The 18,030-nt window shown below is 45.2% G+C and overlaps 2 protein-coding genes, 1 long non-coding RNA gene and 11 other non-coding genes across 18 annotated transcripts; 12 read left to right on the plus strand and 2 right to left on the minus strand.

The window, feature by feature from the left end:
- The first annotated feature begins 247 nt into the window (after positions 1-247).
- Positions 248-411, plus strand: LOC115248782 (U1 spliceosomal RNA). The gene has a single exon (XR_003887524.1). It is a non-coding gene; the product is annotated as a U1 spliceosomal RNA (small nuclear RNA).
- Positions 412-1,098: 687 nt separating this feature from the next.
- LOC115248811 (U1 spliceosomal RNA) lies at positions 1,099-1,262 on the plus strand. Its single transcript, XR_003887553.1, has one exon. It is a non-coding gene; the product is annotated as a U1 spliceosomal RNA (small nuclear RNA).
- A 683-nt stretch (positions 1,263-1,945) lies between these two features.
- LOC115248793 (U1 spliceosomal RNA) lies at positions 1,946-2,109 on the plus strand. Its single transcript, XR_003887535.1, has one exon. It is a non-coding gene; the product is annotated as a U1 spliceosomal RNA (small nuclear RNA).
- Positions 2,110-2,793: 684 nt separating this feature from the next.
- LOC115248804 (U1 spliceosomal RNA) lies at positions 2,794-2,957 on the plus strand. The gene has a single exon (XR_003887546.1). It is a non-coding gene; the product is annotated as a U1 spliceosomal RNA (small nuclear RNA).
- Positions 2,958-3,639: 682 nt separating this feature from the next.
- Positions 3,640-3,803, plus strand: LOC115248814 (U1 spliceosomal RNA). The gene has a single exon (XR_003887556.1). It is a non-coding gene; the product is annotated as a U1 spliceosomal RNA (small nuclear RNA).
- Positions 3,804-4,486: 683 nt separating this feature from the next.
- Positions 4,487-4,650, plus strand: LOC115248815 (U1 spliceosomal RNA). Its single transcript, XR_003887557.1, has one exon. It is a non-coding gene; the product is annotated as a U1 spliceosomal RNA (small nuclear RNA).
- Positions 4,651-5,332: 682 nt separating this feature from the next.
- On the plus strand, positions 5,333-5,496 carry LOC115248783 (U1 spliceosomal RNA). Its single transcript, XR_003887525.1, has one exon. It is a non-coding gene; the product is annotated as a U1 spliceosomal RNA (small nuclear RNA).
- Positions 5,497-6,179: 683 nt separating this feature from the next.
- Positions 6,180-6,343, plus strand: LOC115248784 (U1 spliceosomal RNA). Its single transcript, XR_003887526.1, has one exon. It is a non-coding gene; the product is annotated as a U1 spliceosomal RNA (small nuclear RNA).
- A 684-nt stretch (positions 6,344-7,027) lies between these two features.
- LOC115248785 (U1 spliceosomal RNA) lies at positions 7,028-7,191 on the plus strand. The gene has a single exon (XR_003887527.1). It is a non-coding gene; the product is annotated as a U1 spliceosomal RNA (small nuclear RNA).
- Positions 7,192-7,874: 683 nt separating this feature from the next.
- Positions 7,875-8,038, plus strand: LOC115248786 (U1 spliceosomal RNA). The gene has a single exon (XR_003887528.1). It is a non-coding gene; the product is annotated as a U1 spliceosomal RNA (small nuclear RNA).
- Positions 8,039-9,269: 1,231 nt separating this feature from the next.
- On the minus strand, positions 9,270-10,649 carry LOC115248780 (general transcription factor IIH subunit 5-like). Of its 3 annotated transcripts, none has more exons than XM_029832574.1 (3): positions 10,543-10,649; positions 9,633-9,714; positions 9,270-9,469 (listed from the first exon to the last, which is right to left on the minus strand). In XM_029832574.1, exons 2-3 carry the CDS (start codon positions 9,665-9,667, stop codon positions 9,289-9,291), a joined length of 216 nt encoding a protein of 71 aa, XP_029688434.1. In that variant the 5' UTR covers positions 9,668-9,714; positions 10,543-10,649; the 3' UTR covers positions 9,270-9,288. The 3 variants fall into 3 exon arrangements, with proteins under 3 accessions (XP_029688434.1, XP_029688433.1, XP_029688431.1); XM_029832573.1 differs by having other exon boundaries at positions 10,458-10,543; XM_029832571.1 differs by lacking the exon at positions 10,543-10,649 and adding an exon at positions 9,810-10,536.
- Positions 10,650-11,053: 404 nt separating this feature from the next.
- Positions 11,054-17,840, plus strand: LOC105419031 (uncharacterized). Of its 3 annotated transcripts, none has more exons than XR_003887516.1 (4): positions 11,054-11,436; positions 16,417-16,560; positions 17,047-17,480; positions 17,574-17,840. It is a non-coding gene; the product is annotated as an uncharacterized lncRNA (long non-coding RNA). The 3 variants fall into 3 exon arrangements; XR_003887517.1 differs by having other exon boundaries at positions 11,424-11,440; XR_965969.2 differs by lacking the exon at positions 11,054-11,436 and having other exon boundaries at positions 16,412-16,560.
- On the plus strand, positions 12,415-12,605 carry LOC115248813 (U2 spliceosomal RNA). Its single transcript, XR_003887555.1, has one exon. It is a non-coding gene; the product is annotated as a U2 spliceosomal RNA (small nuclear RNA).
- LOC105419032 (protein SOGA1-like) lies at positions 15,757-17,478 on the minus strand. Its single transcript, XM_029832570.1, has 2 exons — positions 17,037-17,478; positions 15,757-16,531 (listed from the first exon to the last, which is right to left on the minus strand). The coding sequence occupies exons 1-2, from the start codon at positions 17,475-17,477 to the stop codon at positions 16,385-16,387; spliced, it is 588 nt and encodes a 195-aa protein (XP_029688430.1). The 5' UTR covers position 17,478; the 3' UTR covers positions 15,757-16,384.
- Positions 17,841-18,030: the final 190 nt, after the last annotated feature.

Here is an 18,030-nt window from a genome sequence, read left to right on the forward strand (position 1 = left end):
AGAATGGACATTTCAGCTTTATTCCGGAGAGGGAACGTGCCAGGGTGTGATTGTAAAGAGTCAAATGTCACCGAGTAAAGCATAACCTGAATTTGGAGAAAATGTATCGCATAGCATCAACATGTTGCTAATCTGTGACTATTGAAGCGTACTTGAGCTGTGGTACTTTGGAGGCTTTGACTGCCAGCACCGTCAGCAAGAAGCCAGTTGGCAAGGACTGCGGGCTCAACTGTGAGGCCAGCAACTCATACTTACCTGGCAGGGGAGACACCATGATCAGGAAGGTGGTTCACCCAGGGCGAGGCTCTGCCATTGCACTGAGGCAGTACTGACCCTTGCGAATTCCCCAAATGTGGGAATCTCGACTGCATAATTTCTGTTAGTGGGGGACTGCGTACGCGCTCTCCCCTGATATTTTGTCCAATAAAATGTTTAGTGTTACACAGGATGCATGTGTTTGCTTGGCACCGGCTTCAATGCAAACAGCAGTGCATTGTCAAAGCAGCCGAGCGCTGAGCGTTCCGTGCGTCTGTATGTAAGCGTAGTGCCGTTCAAACGCAACTTGGCGCCGATGGCAAAATCTGTGTTTTATTGGGTGTCTTTCCTGCTCGGAGTGGGAAGCGTGCAATGCAATAGTGCCCAACAGCCCATTTACTTCCACTCCAGGCCATGGGGTGGCAGTAACTGTAAAGGACAGCAAGACTAAACAAAGAAAGTGGACATGGTTGTTAACAGGGTTAGGAGAGACACGTGCGTGTTGTCCTTTTTGTACCTTCTTGCGCGAAAGGCATCTTGTTAAACACAGCGCGTGTGCTTGAACGGTTCCATTTGTTTGAAAAATAACGGGCATAGAATGGACATTTCAGCTTATTCTGGAGAGGGAACGTGCCAGGGTGTGATTGTAAAGAGTCAAATGTCCACCGAGTAAAGCATAACCTGAATCTGGAGAAAATGCAATCGCATAGCATCAAACATGTTGCTATCTGTGACTATTGAAGCGTACTTGAGCTGTGGTACTTTGGAGGCTTTGACTGCCAGCACCGTCAGCAAGAAGCCAGTTGGCAAGGACTGCGGGCTCAACTGTGAGGCCAGCAACTCATACTTACCTGGCAGGGGAGACACCATGATCAGGAAGGTGGTTCACCCAGGGCGAGGCTCTGCCGTTGCACTGAGGCAGTACTGACCCTTGCGAATTCCCCAAATGTGGGAATCTCGACTGCATAATTTCTGTTAGTGGGGGACTGCGTACGCGCTCTCCCCTGATATTTTGTCCAATAAAATGTTTAGTGTTACACAGGATGCATGTGTTTGCTTGGCACCGGCTTCAATGCAAACAGCAGTGCATTGTCAAAGCAGCCGAGCGCGAGCGTTCCGTGCGTCTGTATGTAAGCGTAGTGCCGTCAAACGCAACTTGGCGCCGATGGCAAAATCTGTGTTTTATGGGTGTCTTTCCTGCTCGGAGTGGGAAGCGTGCAATGCAATAGTGCCCAACAGCCCATTTACTTCCACTCCAGGCCATGGGGTGGCAGTAACTGTAAAGGACAGCAAGACTAAACAAAGAAAGTGGACATGGTTGTTAACAGGGTTAGGAGAGACACGTGCGTGTTGTCCTTTTTGTACCTTCTTGCGCGAAAGGCATCTTGTTAAACACAGCGCGTGTGCTTGAACGGTTCCATTTGTTTGAAAAATAACAGGCATAGAATGGACATTTCAGCTTTATTCTGGAGAGGGAACGTGCCAGGGTGTGATTGTAAAGAGTCAAATGTCACCGAGTAAAGCATAACCTGAATCTGGAGAAAATGCATCGCATAGCATCAACATGTTGCTAATCTGTGACTATTGAAGCGTACTTGAGCTGTGGTACTTTGGAGGCTTTGACTGCCAGCACCGTCAGCAAGAAGCCAGTTGGCAAGGACTGCGGGCTCAACTGTGAGGCCAGCAACTCATACTTACCTGGCAGGGGAGACACCATGATCAGGAAGGTGGTTCACCCAGGGCGAGGCTCTGCCATTGCACTGAGGCAGTACTGACCCTTGCGAATTCCCCAAATGTGGGAATCTCGACTGCATAATTTCTGTTAGTGGGGGACTGCGTACGCGCTCTCCCCTGATATTTTGTCCAATAAAATGTTTAGTGTTACACAGGATGCATGTGTTTGCTTGGCACCGGCTTCAATGCAAACAGCAGTGCATTGTCAAAGCAGCCGAGCGCGAGCGTTCCGTGCGTCTGTATGTAAGCGTAGTGCCGTCAAACGCAACTTGGCGCCGATGGCAAAATCTGTGTTTTATGGGTGTCTTTCCTGCTCGGAGTGGGAAGCGTGCAATGCAATAGTGCCCAACAGACCATTTACTTCCACTCCAGGCCATGGGGTGGCAGTAACTGTAAAGGACAGCAAGACTAAACAAAGAAAGTGGACATGGTTGTTAACAGGGTTAGGAGAGACACGTGCGTGTTGTCCTTTTTGTACCTTCTTGCGCGAAAGGCATCTTGTTAAACACAGCGCGTGTGCTTGAACGGTTCCATTTGTTTGAAAAAATAACGGGCATAGAATGGACATTTCAGCTTTATTCTGGAGAGGGAACGTGCCAGGGTGTGATTGTAAAGAGTCAAATGTCACCGAGTAAAGCATAACCTGAATCTGGAGAAAATGTATCGCATAGCATCAACATGTTGCTAATCTGTGACTATTGAAGCGTACTTGAGCTGTGGTACTTTGGAGGCTTTGACTGCCAGCACCGTCAGCAAGAAGCCAGTTGGCAAGGACTGCGGGCTCAACTGTGAGGCCAGCAACTCATACTTACCTGGCAGGGGAGACACCATGATCAGGAAGGTGGTTCACCCAGGGCGAGGCTCTGCCATTGCACTGAGGCAGTACTGACCCTTGCGAATTCCCCAAATGTGGGAATCTCGACTGCATAATTTCTGTTAGTGGGGGACTGCGTACGCGCTCTCCCCTGATATTTTGTCCAATAAAATGTTTAGTGTTACACAGGATGCATGTGTTTGCTTGGCACCGGCTTCAATGCAAACAGCAGTGCATTGTCAAAGCAGCCGAGCGCGAGCGTTCCGTGCGTCTGTATGTAAGCGTAGTGCCGTCAACGCAACTTGGCGCCGATGGCAAAATCTGTGTTTTATGGGTGTCTTTCCTGCTCGGAGTGGGAAGCGTGCAATGCAATAGTGCCCAACAGCCCATTTACTTCCACTCCAGGCCATGGGGTGGCAGTAACTGTAAAGGACAGCAAGACTAAACAAAGAAAGTGGACATGGTTGTTAACAGGGTTAGGAGAGACACGTGCGTGTTGTCCTTTTTGTACCTTCTTGCGCGAAAGGCATCTTGTTAAACACAGCGCGTGTGCTTGAACGGTTCCATTTGTTTGAAAAATAACGGGCATAGAATGGACATTTCAGCTTTATTCTGGAGAGGGAACGTGCCAGGGTGTGATTGTAAAGAGTCAAATGTCACCGAGTAAAGCATAACCTGAATCTGGAGAAAATGTATCGCATAGCATCAACATGTTGCTAATCTGTGACTATTGAAGCGTACTTGAGCTGTGGTACTTTGGAGGCTTTGACTGCCAGCACCGTCAGCAAGAAGCCAGTTGGCAAGGACTGCGGGCTCAACTGTGAGGCCAGCAACTCATACTTACCTGGCAGGGGAGACACCATGATCAGGAAGGTGGTTCACCCAGGGCGAGGCTCTGCCATTGCACTGAGGCAGTACTGACCCTTGCGAATTCCCCAAATGTGGGAATCTCGACTGCATAATTTCTGTTAGTGGGGGACTGCGTACGCGCTCTCCCCTGATATTTTGTCCAATAAAATGTTTAGTGTTACACAGGATGCATGTGTTTGCTTGGCACCGGCTTCAATGCAAACAGCAGTGCATTGTCAAAGCAGCCGAGCGCGAGCGTTCCGTGCGTCTGTATGTAAGCGTAGTGCCGTCAAACGCAACTTGGCGCCGATGGCAAAATCTGTGTTTTATGGGTGTCTTTCCTGCTCGGAGTGGGAAGCGTGCAATGCAATAGTGCCCAACAGCCCATTTACTTCCACTCCAGGCCATGGGGTGGCAGTAACTGTAAAGGACAGCAAGACTAAACAAAGAAAGTGGACATGGTTGTTAACAGGGTTAGGAGAGACACGTGCGTGTTGTCCTTTTTGTACCTTCTTGCGCGAAAGGCATCTTGTTAAACACAGCGCGTGTGCTTGAACGGTTCCATTTGTTTGAAAAATAACGGGCATAGAATGGACATTTCAGCTTTATTCTGGAGAGGGAACGTGCCAGGGTGTGATTGTAAAGAGTCAAATGTCACCGAGTAAAGCATAACCTGAATTTGGAGAAAATGTATCGCATAGCATCAACATGTTGCTAATCTGTGACTATTGAAGCGTACTTGAGCTGTGGTACTTTGGAGGCTTTGACTGCCAGCACCGTCAGCAAGAAGCCAGTTGGCAAGGACTGCGGGCTCAACTGTGAGGCCAGCAACTCATACTTACCTGGCAGGGGAGACACCATGATCAGGAAGGTGGTTCACCCAGGGCGAGGCTCTGCCATTGCACTGAGGCAGTACTGACCCTTGCGAATTCCCCAAATGTGGGAATCTCGACTGCATAATTTCTGTTAGTGGGGGACTGCGTACGCGCTCTCCCCTGATATTTTGTCCAATAAAATGTTTAGTGTTACACAGGATGCATGTGTTTGCTTGGCACCGGCTTCAATGCAAACAGCAGTGCATTGTCAAAGCAGCCGAGCGCGAGCGTTCCGTGCGTCTGTATGTAAGCGTAGTGCCGTCAAACGCAACTTGGCGCCGATGGCAAAATCTGTGTTTTATGGGTGTCTTTCCTGCTCGGAGTGGGAAGCGTGCAATGCAATAGTGCCCAACAGCCCATTTACTTCCACTCCAGGCCATGGGGTGGCAGTAACTGTAAAGGACAGCAAGACTAAACAAAGAAAGTGGACATGGTTGTTAACAGGGTTAGGAGAGACACGTGCGTGTTGTCCTTTTTGTACCTTCTTGCGCGAAAGGCATCTTGTTAAACACAGCGCGTGTGCTTGAACGGTTCCATTTGTTTGAAAAATAACGGGCATAGAATGGACATTTCAGCTTTATTCTGGAGAGGGAACGTGCCAGGGTGTGATTGTAAAGAGTCAAATGTCACCGAGTAAAGCATAACCTGAATTGGAGAAAATGTATCGCATAGCATCAACATGTTGCTAATCTGTGACTATTGAAGCGTACTTGAGCTGTGGTACTTTGGAGGCTTTGACTGCCAGCACCGTCAGCAAGAAGCCAGTTGGCAAGGACTGCGGGCTCAACTGTGAGGCCAGCAACTCATACTTACCTGGCAGGGGAGACACCATGATCAGGAAGGTGGTTCACCCAGGGCGAGGCTCTGCCATTGCACTGAGGCAGTACTGACCCTTGCGAATTCCCCAAATGTGGGAATCTCGACTGCATAATTTCTGTTAGTGGGGGACTGCGTACGCGCTCTCCCCTGATATTTTGTCCAATAAAATGTTTAGTGTTACACAGGATGCATGTGTTTGCTTGGCACCGGCTTCAATGCAAACAGCAGTGCATTGTCAAAGCAGCCGAGCGCGAGCGTTCCGTGCGTCTGTATGTAAGCGTAGTGCCGTCAAACGCAACTTGGCGCCGATGGCAAAATCTGTGTTTTATGGGTGTCTTTCCTGCTCGGAGTGGGAAGCGTGCAATGCAATAGTGCCCAACAGCCCATTTACTTCCACTCCAGGCCATGGGGTGGCAGTAACTGTAAAGGACAGCAAGACTAAACAAAGAAAGTGGACATGGTTGTTAACAGGGTTAGGAGAGACACGTGCGTGTTGTCCTTTTTGTACCTTCTTGCGCGAAAGGCATCTTGTTAAACACAGCGCGTGTGCTTGAACGGTTCCATTTGTTTGAAAAATAACGGGCATAGAATGGACATTTCAGCTTTATTCTGGAGAGGGAACGTGCCAGGGTGTGATTGTAAAGAGTCAAATGTCACCGAGTAAAGCATAACCTGAATTTGGAGAAAATGTATCGCATAGCATCAACATGTTGCTAATCTGTGACTATTGAAGCGTACTTGAGCTGTGGTACTTTGGAGGCTTTGACTGCCAGCACCGTCAGCAAGAAGCCAGTTGGCAAGGACTGCGGGCTCAACTGTGAGGCCAGCAACTCATACTTACCTGGCAGGGGAGACACCATGATCAGGAAGGTGGTTCACCCAGGGCGAGGCTCTGCCATTGCACTGAGGCAGTACTGACCCTTGCGAATTCCCCAAATGTGGGAATCTCGACTGCATAATTTCTGTTAGTGGGGGACTGCGTACGCGCTCTCCCCTGATATTTTGTCCAATAAAATGTTTAGTGTTACACAGGATGCATGTGTTTGCTTGGCACCGGCTTCAATGCAAACAGCAGTGCATTGTCAAAGCAGCCGAGCGCGAGCGTTCCGTGCGTCTGTATGTAAGCGTAGTGCCGTCAAACGCAACTTGGCGCCGATGGCAAAATCTGTGTTTTATGGGTGTCTTTCCTGCTCGGAGTGGGAAGCGTGCAATGCAATAGTGCCCAACAGCCCATTTACTTCCACTCCAGGCCATGGGGTGGCAGTAACTGTAAAGGACAGCAAGACTAAACAAAGAAAGTGGACATGGTTGTTAACAGGGTTAGGAGAGACACGTGCGTGTTGTCCTTTTTGTACCTTCTTGCGCGAAAGGCATCTTGTTAAACACAGCGCGTGTGCTTGAACGGTTCCATTTGTTTGAAAAATAACGGGCATAGAATGGACATTTCAGCTTTATTCTGGAGAGGGAACGTGCCAGGGTGTGATTGTAAAGAGTCAAATGTCACCGAGTAAAGCATAACATGGAATTTGGAGAAAATGCATCGCATAGCATCAACATGTTGCTAATCTGTGACTATTGAAGCGTACTTGAGCTGTGGTACTTTGGAGGCTTTGACTGCCAGCACCGTCAGCAAGAAGCCAGTTGGCAAGGACTGCGGGCTCAACTGTGAGGCCAGCAACTCATACTTACCTGGCAGGGGAGACACCATGATCAGGAAGGTGGTTCACCCAGGGCGAGGCTCTGCCATTGCACTGAGGCAGTACTGACCCTTGCGAATTCCCCAAATGTGGGAATCTCGACTGCATAATTTCTGTTAGTGGGGGACTGCGTACGCGCTCTCCCCTGATATTTTGTCCAATAAAATGTTTAGTGTTACACAGGATGCATGTGTTTGCTTGGCACCGGCTTCAATGCAAACAGCAGTGCATTGTCAAAGCAGCCGAGCGCGAGCGTTCCGTGCGTCTGTATGTAAGCGTAGTGCCGTCAAACGCAACTTGGCGCCGATGGCAAAATCTGTGTTTTATGGGTGTCTTTCCTGCTCGGAGTGGGAAGCGTGCAATGCAATAGTGCCCAACAGCCCATTTACTTCCACTCCAGGCCATGGGGTGGCAGTAACTGTAAAGGACAGCAAGACTAAACAAAGAAAGTGGACATGGTTGTTAACAGGGTTAGGAGAGACACGTGCGTGTTGTCCTTTTTGTACCTTCTTGCGCGAAAGGCATCTTGTTAAACACAGCGCGTGTGCTTGAACGGTTCCATTTGTTTGAAAAATAACGGGCATAGAATGGACATTTCAGCTTTATTCTGGAGAGGGAACGTGCCAGGGTGTGATTGTAAAGAGTCAAATGTCACCGAGTAAAGCATAACCTGAATCTGGAGAAAATGCATCGCATAGCATCAACATGTTGCTAATCTGTGACTATTGAAGCGTACTTGAGCTGTGGTACTTTGGAGGCTTTGACTGCCAGCACCGTCAGCAAGAAGCCAGTTGGCAAGGACTGCAGGCTCAACTGTGAGGCCAGCAACTCATACTTACCTGGCAGGGGAGACACCATGATCAGGAAGGTGGTTCACCCAGGGCGAGGCTCTGCCATTGCACTGAGGCAGTACTGACCCTTGCGAATTCCCCAAATGTGGGAATCTCGACTGCATAATTTCTGTTAGTGGGGGACTGCGTACGCGCTCTCCCCTGATATTTTGTCCAATAAAATGTTTAGTGTTACACAGGATGCATGTGTTTGCTTGGCACCGGCTTCAATGCAAACAGCAGTGCATTGTCAAAGCAAAGTCAATCTGATCAGACACCACAAATGCAATCAAACTAAATACCACTTCAATCATATCAATCTCCATCTGTGACACCTGTTCAGTACAACCCTGCCTTCAGATGATACCGATTCTACCAGCAACTTTACCACGGGTGTCAGGACAAAAAAAGAACTTGCACAATTTTACAATCGTTAATCTTATCATTGGACAATTAGTTTAGGAGAAAAATGGGGTATTGGTTTGTTTCCTTTTCATGGTGTTGTATTTGGGTGTGATGTTTTGTTTCTGTACTTTGTCATTGACCTGTGCCAAGGCAATGATATTCATTGGATTGATGTAGTGATGCCTGGCGATCAGATCCAGACGCCGCTTTTGACAACTATGTTCGAATGGACTCAGAAATTCAAAATGAACTGTGAAAGATGCTGGAGGCAGTGTCCGATTGATGCCTGACATTTCTCTCCAATAAACATCTCTTCAAACCAATTCGGTGTCTGTGAAGATTCCTTCCTCATCAACACATCTGGGCTACCATCAGAAGAAATTCACCAGTTTCTTCCTGTTAAAGGGGAGGTTTTCCTTGCCACTGCTGCCTGTTGGGGGTCAGGCCCTGGGATTCTGTAAAGCACCTAGAAATAATTTTGATTGTAAAAGACGCTATATAAATAAAAAATTGATTTGAATTAAACTGCTGTTCTCTTATCAATAATTATGGTAGTTGTGGGTGAATGTTCTGTACAGAATATGCAAAAGTGCATTTTATTATTACCAGCATCATATACCTGTATGTGTAACCATTCTGTCAACATTAAACATCGATTCAGTGAATGATGTGTAGACAATTAACCGGATCACCTGAGTTTGTACTTTCTTCAGTAAGTCCCCTAACTGGGCCGTGTATTTAACAGCAGCTTACAAGCACAGTCCTAGTAAATAATGTCTAATGGCTGTCTAGCAATGGGTAAACTGGTCTATTGACAGCAACAGGAAGACATTTTGTGTCATCTGAAAGGTGTCTTCAGTTCTGAGCGGTTGGGGGGTTCATTCTAAGTTACTGATGTAGAAAAGGGTCGAAAAAAAGAGTTAAAATTGCCATTAAATGTAGGAAAACCGAATGAGCAATTTAGATTTTCCAATAATTCATGAGGACAAGATTATTGTGGGAAAAAAAGTTTATTTTTGTGTGATAGGAAAGGAATTCTGGTCCATCAACTCGCCAACTCTCTCCTGCAGAGTCTGAACCACCTCTGCTAATATAAAAAGGTGAGTTTCATCAAGGTCTTTGAGGATAAACTTCCTCCCGAGGGCCATAGTCTCATCCAGGTGGAGGAGGAACTCTTTCATAGCAGGATCACTGGTCCCATTGAACATAGGAGAGAAAAGAAAAGAATGTTTTCACATAAGGACAATAATAATGTTGCGCTTTTAAAAGGCCCCCCTACATTTTCTTTTTGAAAAACTTACAATGTAGTTATAAAATAAACTAATGTATGCTGGCAGTATAAAGTTGGACTCGCCATCCAAGAAGAACACCTTTGTGCACGTTAACCATGTTTACTGCTACACAGATGAGTGGATGGAAACTGAAGTGGTCAAAACCTGCAGATAAAAAGTGCACAAAGCTCTAATTAAAGGAATTTTTTATGGGTTTTCACAACAGAAACAAAGTGAAAGGCCAATGGCAATGAACTCACACAACATGGCAACTTTCCTTTGACCCTTGGTATTTTAGCTCATATATTTAAAGTCTGACACAGGATTGTTATAGTGTGCAGGCATGGACAGGGGTTGTGCCTCGGGACAAGGAGTTTTGGCTGGAAGAAAATATGTACTCCTAATATTACTCCTAATATTGATTTCAGTGGTCAAGATGTCACCATTGGTGCTGGTTCCCTCCCACACACCAGTGAAGTACTTCTGAAGTTTGTGTCAGAAGACCAGATCCAGACTCAAAAACAGAACTAGTTTTCATGAGGCTGGGACTTATCTAAACAGGAACATAAGCCAATTATTGGCATGGACCTGAAGATGAGTCCGTAATTACTGGGAGACAGACGCACTATGCACCCCGTTTCTGATGTAATTCCATGCAGTTTTTTGAAACCAGTATAATAAATCAATTAATCATAACAATGACTTTTGTGTGATCGTCGACAATCGTCACTGCTAATAAAGCCAAATTCTGTTAACGTCAAGGCAAAACGTTGCACTATTTCAATATTCCTGTGACAAAAAAACAAGTAAAAGAACAAAATCATTCTGTTTCTACAACAGATAACTTCTTTAAAACCTGAGCGAAAACATTTACACGTTATTATTTTTCAATGTTTGGGGGGGCTTACGGGGTTTCACATTACCACAAAGTAAAACTTTAAGTGTTCACACGGTTAAAGCAGAAATGACAATATTTATCCATCTCATACAGACCTGATAACTTGCCGTGGTTCCCCCGGAACTCCCTTTTGTTCTTATTTGAATATTTCGGCACTTTAAGAGCGGTCTTCTCTGTTATCGCCCTCTACTGGTTAGAAAATTAACAACTAGGATCGGAAATACGCAAGATCTGAAAGCGAACAATTGATTTGCCTGCACTCTACATAATTAATTATTTTTTTCCCTTGAACCTGCCAACAGTTATAATATCATTTTCGACCAAAATGAATCAATTTATTTCTTGATCTTGACAAGGGGTTTTGATCATAAAGTGACTTATGTTACTCAATCTTGTTTTAACTGTTGTAACTCCCCTTCACATCTGATTGTTAATGAAGTGTTTTGGTTTCCATGTTCCAAATTAAAATAAACATTTTCCTCTTGTCAGCCCTGCTTGGTTGAAGATCAGGCTCTAGGTTTCTGAAAATAGTCAAGATGATGATCTCAATTACAGCAGCCTGTTTGACTTAATTGATCAATTGGGAGTCTGTATATAACATAGCATAAAATATGTGCAAGTGTACCATGTTAAACTCCTTCATATAGTGGTTCAGTTAAATTAAAACCTGTCTTATTTTCTACTTTTATTCTTAGCTTATTTGGATGTGGTGCGTTCTATTTGTTTCAGCAGAGGGAGACAGAGCGCTTTCTGAAACACAGATGAATATTCATTGCCATATTCATTCTCGTCAACAGCTCGTCGAAATTTTTGCGTGTGGTAGGAAAAAGACGAAGATGCAATTAAAATAGTTAATGTCAGTAATAAACACTACACCCCGCCTTGTGATCACGGAAGCCGCCGACAGCACAGCAGCGCCCCCACTGTTGGGTTAAAGGAACAACATTAGGCCAGGAACGACGTGACTCTCGCCAACTCACGTAGAAATGGTAAGTAAGTAAACGCGTCTCTTTAAATACTTCCCAGTAGTGTCATTTAGCGTTATAAGCTGGTGCTATTTGAAGTTAGCAAATGTTATTAGGAAATTTCACGATTTTGTGAAAAGGTGTCAAGTTATTCCGCTTTCTTTTGTTAGCTAAAGAGCGAACCTTGGGCTTACGGACATTACGAGGGCGTTGCGTTAGGAAGACCTAAAACAAATATTTTTTACCTAATATAAAAACACTTGCATTGATGCAAATCATTTTGAAGTTGACCCTGCAAGCAAAGTTAACTTTGCAAAAATTAACTTCGTGTGAGTCAAAATACCCAGTCGAAGTTCGAATTCACAATGAAGTTTACGCAATGAGCCTTATTTTATTGCATTATAGAAAGTTCCTACTAAATTGTTACAATTGGTTCCGTTGCATGAAATGCATTATTTTGTAAAAACTGGGGAAATCACTGGAATGGAAATGCTGCCGATGAATGATTTGTTGGCCTTATAATTGTCTCGCATTTTTTCTGCCTTCCCTTCCCCCGTTATGTTGGTCGCGCCCAGCAGAGGGAGACATAGTTCTGTTATTGCTCGAAAATGTGGTCATGTTTAATTTGTATTTTTAAAAACATTAACGTGCGAAAAATAAATGGCACAGCTGGATCGGTCTATATTTATCAAATAACTTAACGGATTAAACAGTTTAGCGACCAATTAACGCACAACTAGAATTTTAAACAAATCGTATGATACGGCTGCCCATTGGACAGACGTACACCACGTGATCGGAAATGCACAACGCGGCGTTTAGGATCCTCGTTTTTTGGTGTTTCTAACGCAGCGCTAGGCTGTGTATCTTTGCTAACGATAGCGGTGAATATTTAGTGTAATTTTCTCACATGTAATGTTCCCACATCTTTTAAAAATGCAAAACCCACGCGTAAAAGTCATAGTCACCGGAATGAGCCCCTCCCTTCACCAGTTCTGTGGTATCGCTTCTCGGCCTTTTGGCTAAGATCAAGTGTAGTATCTGTTCTTATCAGTTTAATATCTGATACGTCCCCTACCCGGGGACCATATATTAAATTGATTTTTGGAACAGGGAGATGGAATAGGGGCTTGCTCCGTCCACTCCACGCATCGACCTGGTATTGCAGTATCTCCAGGAACGGTGCACCCCCCTTAATATGTGAAAAGTTAAATAACTTGGCTTGCCTTGTTAGATATATAACATCTCTCAGATGTTTAGGTTAGTTTCTAAAGTGGCTTGAGACACTGTTGTTACTCAAATCCTCTTCCATGCATATAGAACAAACACTTTACTTTGGTCATGAATGTCACAACTCTAATGGCCTGAAGGAGTATGTTTGTTTCAAATTATAACACAAGTTATCCAGGTGGAAGAGGTGTAATTGTACAAAGAGATATGTGTGGTGTCTTGAAATTGACAGCAGGTGTGTCAGGATCGGCATTCCCCCGTTGTCACTCTGGTGTGTCCACAAGGGAGAGAAATACAAGGAAAGACACCATGAGAATGTTATTGTTGCAAAAACATTTTCACAATTGGGAAAAAATTCTCAGGGGTGCAGAGGAAAGATCTCTGCAACAGAGAAGTAGGGGATCCCTGAAATTACAAAAGGTCACAGATCAGAAAGGTGCAATCGAATTGTGTGTATGGACACAAAAGTACCTTTGCGACCTTTGGTCTGGGATGGTGCGAGTGATGGTGGTTCTGGCTGTGGGGGAGGAGAGGGGGATGTAACTGTGTGACTAGGAGGTAGTCTAGGTCGGTGGTTGAGGTGGTAAAAAAGGGGACGCATCTGTGTGACTGTGTCGGCATGTCAGTTTCCTGGTCCCTGCCAGAGCTGGAGTGACCTGAGGTCGACTAGTGTGTGGTCTTTCGAGAGGTAGCTCCAGTGCTGGAGGTTGACTGCATTGCACGATGCTCTGATTGGCCTTGGTCGGTCACATGGACGGCTGACAAGGCCGCCTATCGCCTGATTAAGATTAAGATAAAGTGTGCAGTGGATTTACTGTTGATTTTTAGTATAGGAATCCCCAGCTTGCTTAGCTCAGCATCATCCACAGTCACTCTCTTTTGGACATGCTGGTGTAATCTGGTCAAGAGATGTTTGTGCGGTAACCCGCCAGCCTTCACTCTGCAGTGTGGGTGCAGCCACAGCTGCAATGTCGCATACTTACGTTATAACCTGAGGGTGGACCAGTACATGAGAAGACAAGAGAGGCAGGGATAGAACTGACCTGGAAATGATCTCAGTCTAAAGCTAATTCCACCATAATTCAGATCCTACTCGCAAATGCAAATGAGCAAAGGAAAAAAATGCAAATTGGAGGAAACACAGGCTTTAACTGGGAGTGTTACCCATCCAAAACACCAAATAAAACTACTTCAATTCAACTGTACAAAACCTGGCGGAACAACCCCCCCCACAAAAAACAAACATGGTCCCAAATTTCAACCATTTGCATGTGTTGTATTCGTCAGACACAAATTCTGAGCTCTGCTGGGTTGTGACACTTTTTTTACAGCGCAGCTGGAAACCCTTGATGACAGACGTCTTCACCTCAGAAACAATGAGTCAGGGTTTTGGCATCACCGTCGTAATTAACAAGCCGGACGCATTACAAAATAATGACTTAAATCAGTTGTAGTTCAAAGGCACAAGGTAATGTTCAGAAGGGAAACATTAGTCTTGTGTATTTCCTGATGTGCCCCATGTGGAAATAAATAGTAAGTGTTTATAAGACAGAGTGGTCAGTGAGGACAGTCATTGGAGAATCCCAGTAGGATTTCGCTAAAAACCAAAAGATTGAAGTGTCATACAAAAGGCCCGTGTGTTGGTCTGTCTGCACTGCACCAGGTTTGTGCTTCTTTTATTTACATGTTGCATTTTCAACTTTTAATGGAATCTTGTACTGTGTTGGCTTCAATGATGCATTATTTTACGATGATAGATGACCTCTCGCTCCAATGTAACTGTGACATCAGGGAACTAGAAAGGTTTATGTGCACTGTGAGAGAATTTATCTTCTTTTGTGGTGCTTTTTAAGGAGTGTATTTCATTATAACTGTATAAACATGTTATCTATTACGGTTTTCAGCTGGGTTGGAGTGCCTTAGGTTGATAGTCTATATAGCTGCTAACAGATCACTGATGTTGTGTGTGTGACCGAGTGGCCACACGGAAACTAAAAACTGGTTTGTATCTTTGTTAGCGAGTTCCAGTAGCATCAAAATATTGTTGGCAGTTTGCTTTGACTGTTTTGGACAGGATCATTTGTAGTTCATCAGTGACACGTTTATTACTGTGATTAACTATTCCAGTAATTACCACCAGTGTCAGTTTACTAGAAGCATGAAACTGTTTTAAATAGTGCAAAATCTGACTGACACCTTCAGGAATCTTCCAGACAGAAAGGTTAAATGATGCGACCTGTCAACTGGTTAAAGACTCAGTTCCAGTTGGGTTTCCAGCACCAGTGAGGCCTGGACTGGAGCCACGCAGCAGCGTTCAAACTGCGGCTTTTCCCCACTGGGTCATTTAGCAAGCACAAACATCCTTTCACTGTATTACCTGATTTAAACCTGCTGAGTCATGGACTGGGGAGGAGAACTGGCCAGTGAAAAAAGGCCATTTTCAAACAGCTAAATGGGTCAAAGGCCTGGATAAAGCAGGCAGGTCCGGAGCGAATGTTGCAGAGTAGCACCCCATGATGAAATACAACAGAAACAACAGGCTTATTTTTTCCAGCAAAAACATCCGTATAATAAAAAAACAAAAATAATTTACTTTCCAAAACCCCCCGAAAAAACAATATAATAAAAAAAAACCATTGCCTTATATATCAGCTTGAAAGCATAAAAACAAATGGCCCATTTAAGAAAAGCTCGACTGCGTTCATCTCTGTGGCTTCGTGTGAGCCCAGTTTTGGAGTAAGTGGACCAGAATCTGGCAGGCACTTTAAATTTCAGTGGATTAAGTGGAATGACAACAACACAGTTGCGGTAAAAAAAAACAACCTAAAAGACTTGTCAACGTGTAATTGTTGTTTGTGTGTCTATCAAATCTGAGTGACTTGTCTCACCGAGAGGCGTCTTTACACGTGAACCTAGCGGCTGTGTGGCGTTGATGGAACCGTTGCGTGATGTATTTGGAATGCTACATGTTGAAAATGTGCAAAAAGTTCATCCTGTAGCCTCGTCAGTGATGCGACACACACGCCGGAGATGGTTGCTGATCATCAATGGTGGGTGGACACCTTGAGTTTCTGATGATGATCGGGTTGTTGTTATCGAAACAACTAAACAAGGTTGTTTTATACACCGTTGTGGAGGACGTATTTAACCGTAAATGTAATACAGTTCTAGTTTGGGAGAGCAGTGTGAATATCCAGTGCCTGAGGGACTCTGCACACAGGCTTTTTTTTTTTCGTTTTCAGAGTGAATATTGACATCGGTGGCAGAATATCTCTCAGTCTCCAACATTCTGCATGCTGTCATAGATACAAACTGAGATCGACCGGTTCATATGCCACAGCTAATGTCCCATTTCTAAAAATGTTACATATCTATTAAGAGTTCATGCTAATCCCAACGTGTTTAAACAGGTTTCACATTCGACACCATGGTTGCATGTTGACTTCATCGATATCTGAAGTAGTCGTGGTTCTTTCTGTTTGCATCTTCAATGGGGGAGTGACGGATCGTGCTGGTAGCTTCTGGTAACTCCAGATGTGGTTTTGCCCTCGGTATGAGAATGGTACGGTCAAAGGCTACGGCAAGATTACCTGGGATGTGCGTGCATGTGTTATCCGTCTGTGTTATGTGTGGCAGTGTGAGGCAGGTTGTTGGTGTCACTGCTGTGAGGGGAGGAAGGTCTGCTTCGATGTACAGTGTGTGTGTGCGTGTGCATGTGTTAAATGTGGCAGTGGAATTGTCATCAGTCATTGCATGTTTCCGTCTTTTCCTCAGGTGCTGCCGCAGAGTCTGGCGTGCGGTGCTTGCACTGTCCGAGCGAGAGGCGAGCCACAGTTCTTGATGGCTGGGCGGCGCAGGAAGACTGGCCAACACAGTCGCAAGGTGCATCCTGGGAAATGGAACAGCAATTAAAAAGACGTGGGTTTGTCACTGACAGTACAAAAGTAATTTAGCTGAAGCTTAAGTACAGGATTTAGCTTGTAAATTATAAAAATTAAAAAATATATATTAGATTTCACTAAGACTACAGCAGTAAGTCATCTATGCTGTTGTGGGCCTGTTGGTGTTCCGCACACAGTAAAAAGTGTGCAGTCTGACAATGACTGAAGAATGTGAAAAGTAAAACTGCACTTCTAATATGCTTGTGTATGTGAAATGACTTGAGATTCAAGATTCTCTTAAACATCAGAATTTTGACTTTTTTTTCCTCCTGAATTTGTTCATAAAGTTGCATCAGAAAGCAGGAATACAAAAGAAACTGAATGCAGGTTGTTGGGCTGCATTTCCTCATCCTCACACGTAGAAACAAATATTTGATTTTCATCTAAACACTGAGCTGACAGCTTCAGATGAGGTCATTCCAAGAGATGGAACTACATTCCCAGGTCTCCTACCTCTGTCCAGGATCCCGCGGCTCCTGTGCTGTTCATTTCCTTCCCTCCTCCCATGATGCTGACCATCTCCTCCCCAACAGTCTGTCTCATGAATCTCCTATTCACGATCCTGGTCACGTTGTCATTGTTCCCAGCCAAACACACCAGCGCCCTGTGGCCTCCGACTCCTAACGCCACGCACTCTGGTTTGGCCTCACTGCTGCCGCCGCCAAACCCACCCGCCAGACCCACGAGAGAGTCTCTCCGCACCCTCTCCCCAGGCAGGGCCACTCCTTCCTGGGTACGGCTGCTGCATACATTCCTAAAGAACTCTTGGACGAGACCTCCGTACCTCTGAGAGCCGGTCTCGGGTCCACAGACTGCAGCAACGGAGGGTTTTCCCGCAGCAGGAGGCTGCCGTGCTGGACTAGCCCCCTGGCTGGCTCCTGAGGTTAAAAACATATGGTGAGAGGATAAGAACAATGCTGGAATCGCGTTTAGGATTTAGTATTTGCTTATTTGTCAACCAAAATCTTTTCACCTCCATCGACCCTCCAGAGCGACTCTGTGCTTCCTGAGTGTTCCACCACACTGAAGAGGCTGGACAGGCCGTCGGTGAGACCGCTGAGGACAGGGCTGTCTCTGGTGGTGGTGGAGCGAGCCCAGGCGGAGCCCCCACCCCCACCCATGGTTCTTTGCTGTAGGTTCCACAGGCTGCGGTCCCTGGAGGTAGAGCTTGGATTTAGAACTAATCGCGGTCTCCACCTCTTTTGAGTTAAATACATTCCTGTGATCTTCAATAAAGTTTCTCGGAAGACAATCTGCCACTGTGTGCTGCCTACTTTCGGGTCCTGCTACAACCGTTCGTAACAAAGTCTTCGCCTCTTTCTGAGAAGACCTTCTTATTTCTGATTCAAATAAGTTCTTTTCGTTTCTCTTCTCATTTGAATTATCAGCTGAAACTTCTGTGAACGCCAACCTGTTCATTTTTTCACACATTTTCAAGCTGCAAAAA

The sequence above is a fragment of the Takifugu rubripes genome, unplaced genomic scaffold (assembly GCF_901000725.2).
Source record: "Takifugu rubripes unplaced genomic scaffold, fTakRub1.2, whole genome shotgun sequence".
NCBI classification, from domain to species: domain Eukaryota; kingdom Metazoa; phylum Chordata; class Actinopteri; order Tetraodontiformes; family Tetraodontidae; genus Takifugu; species Takifugu rubripes.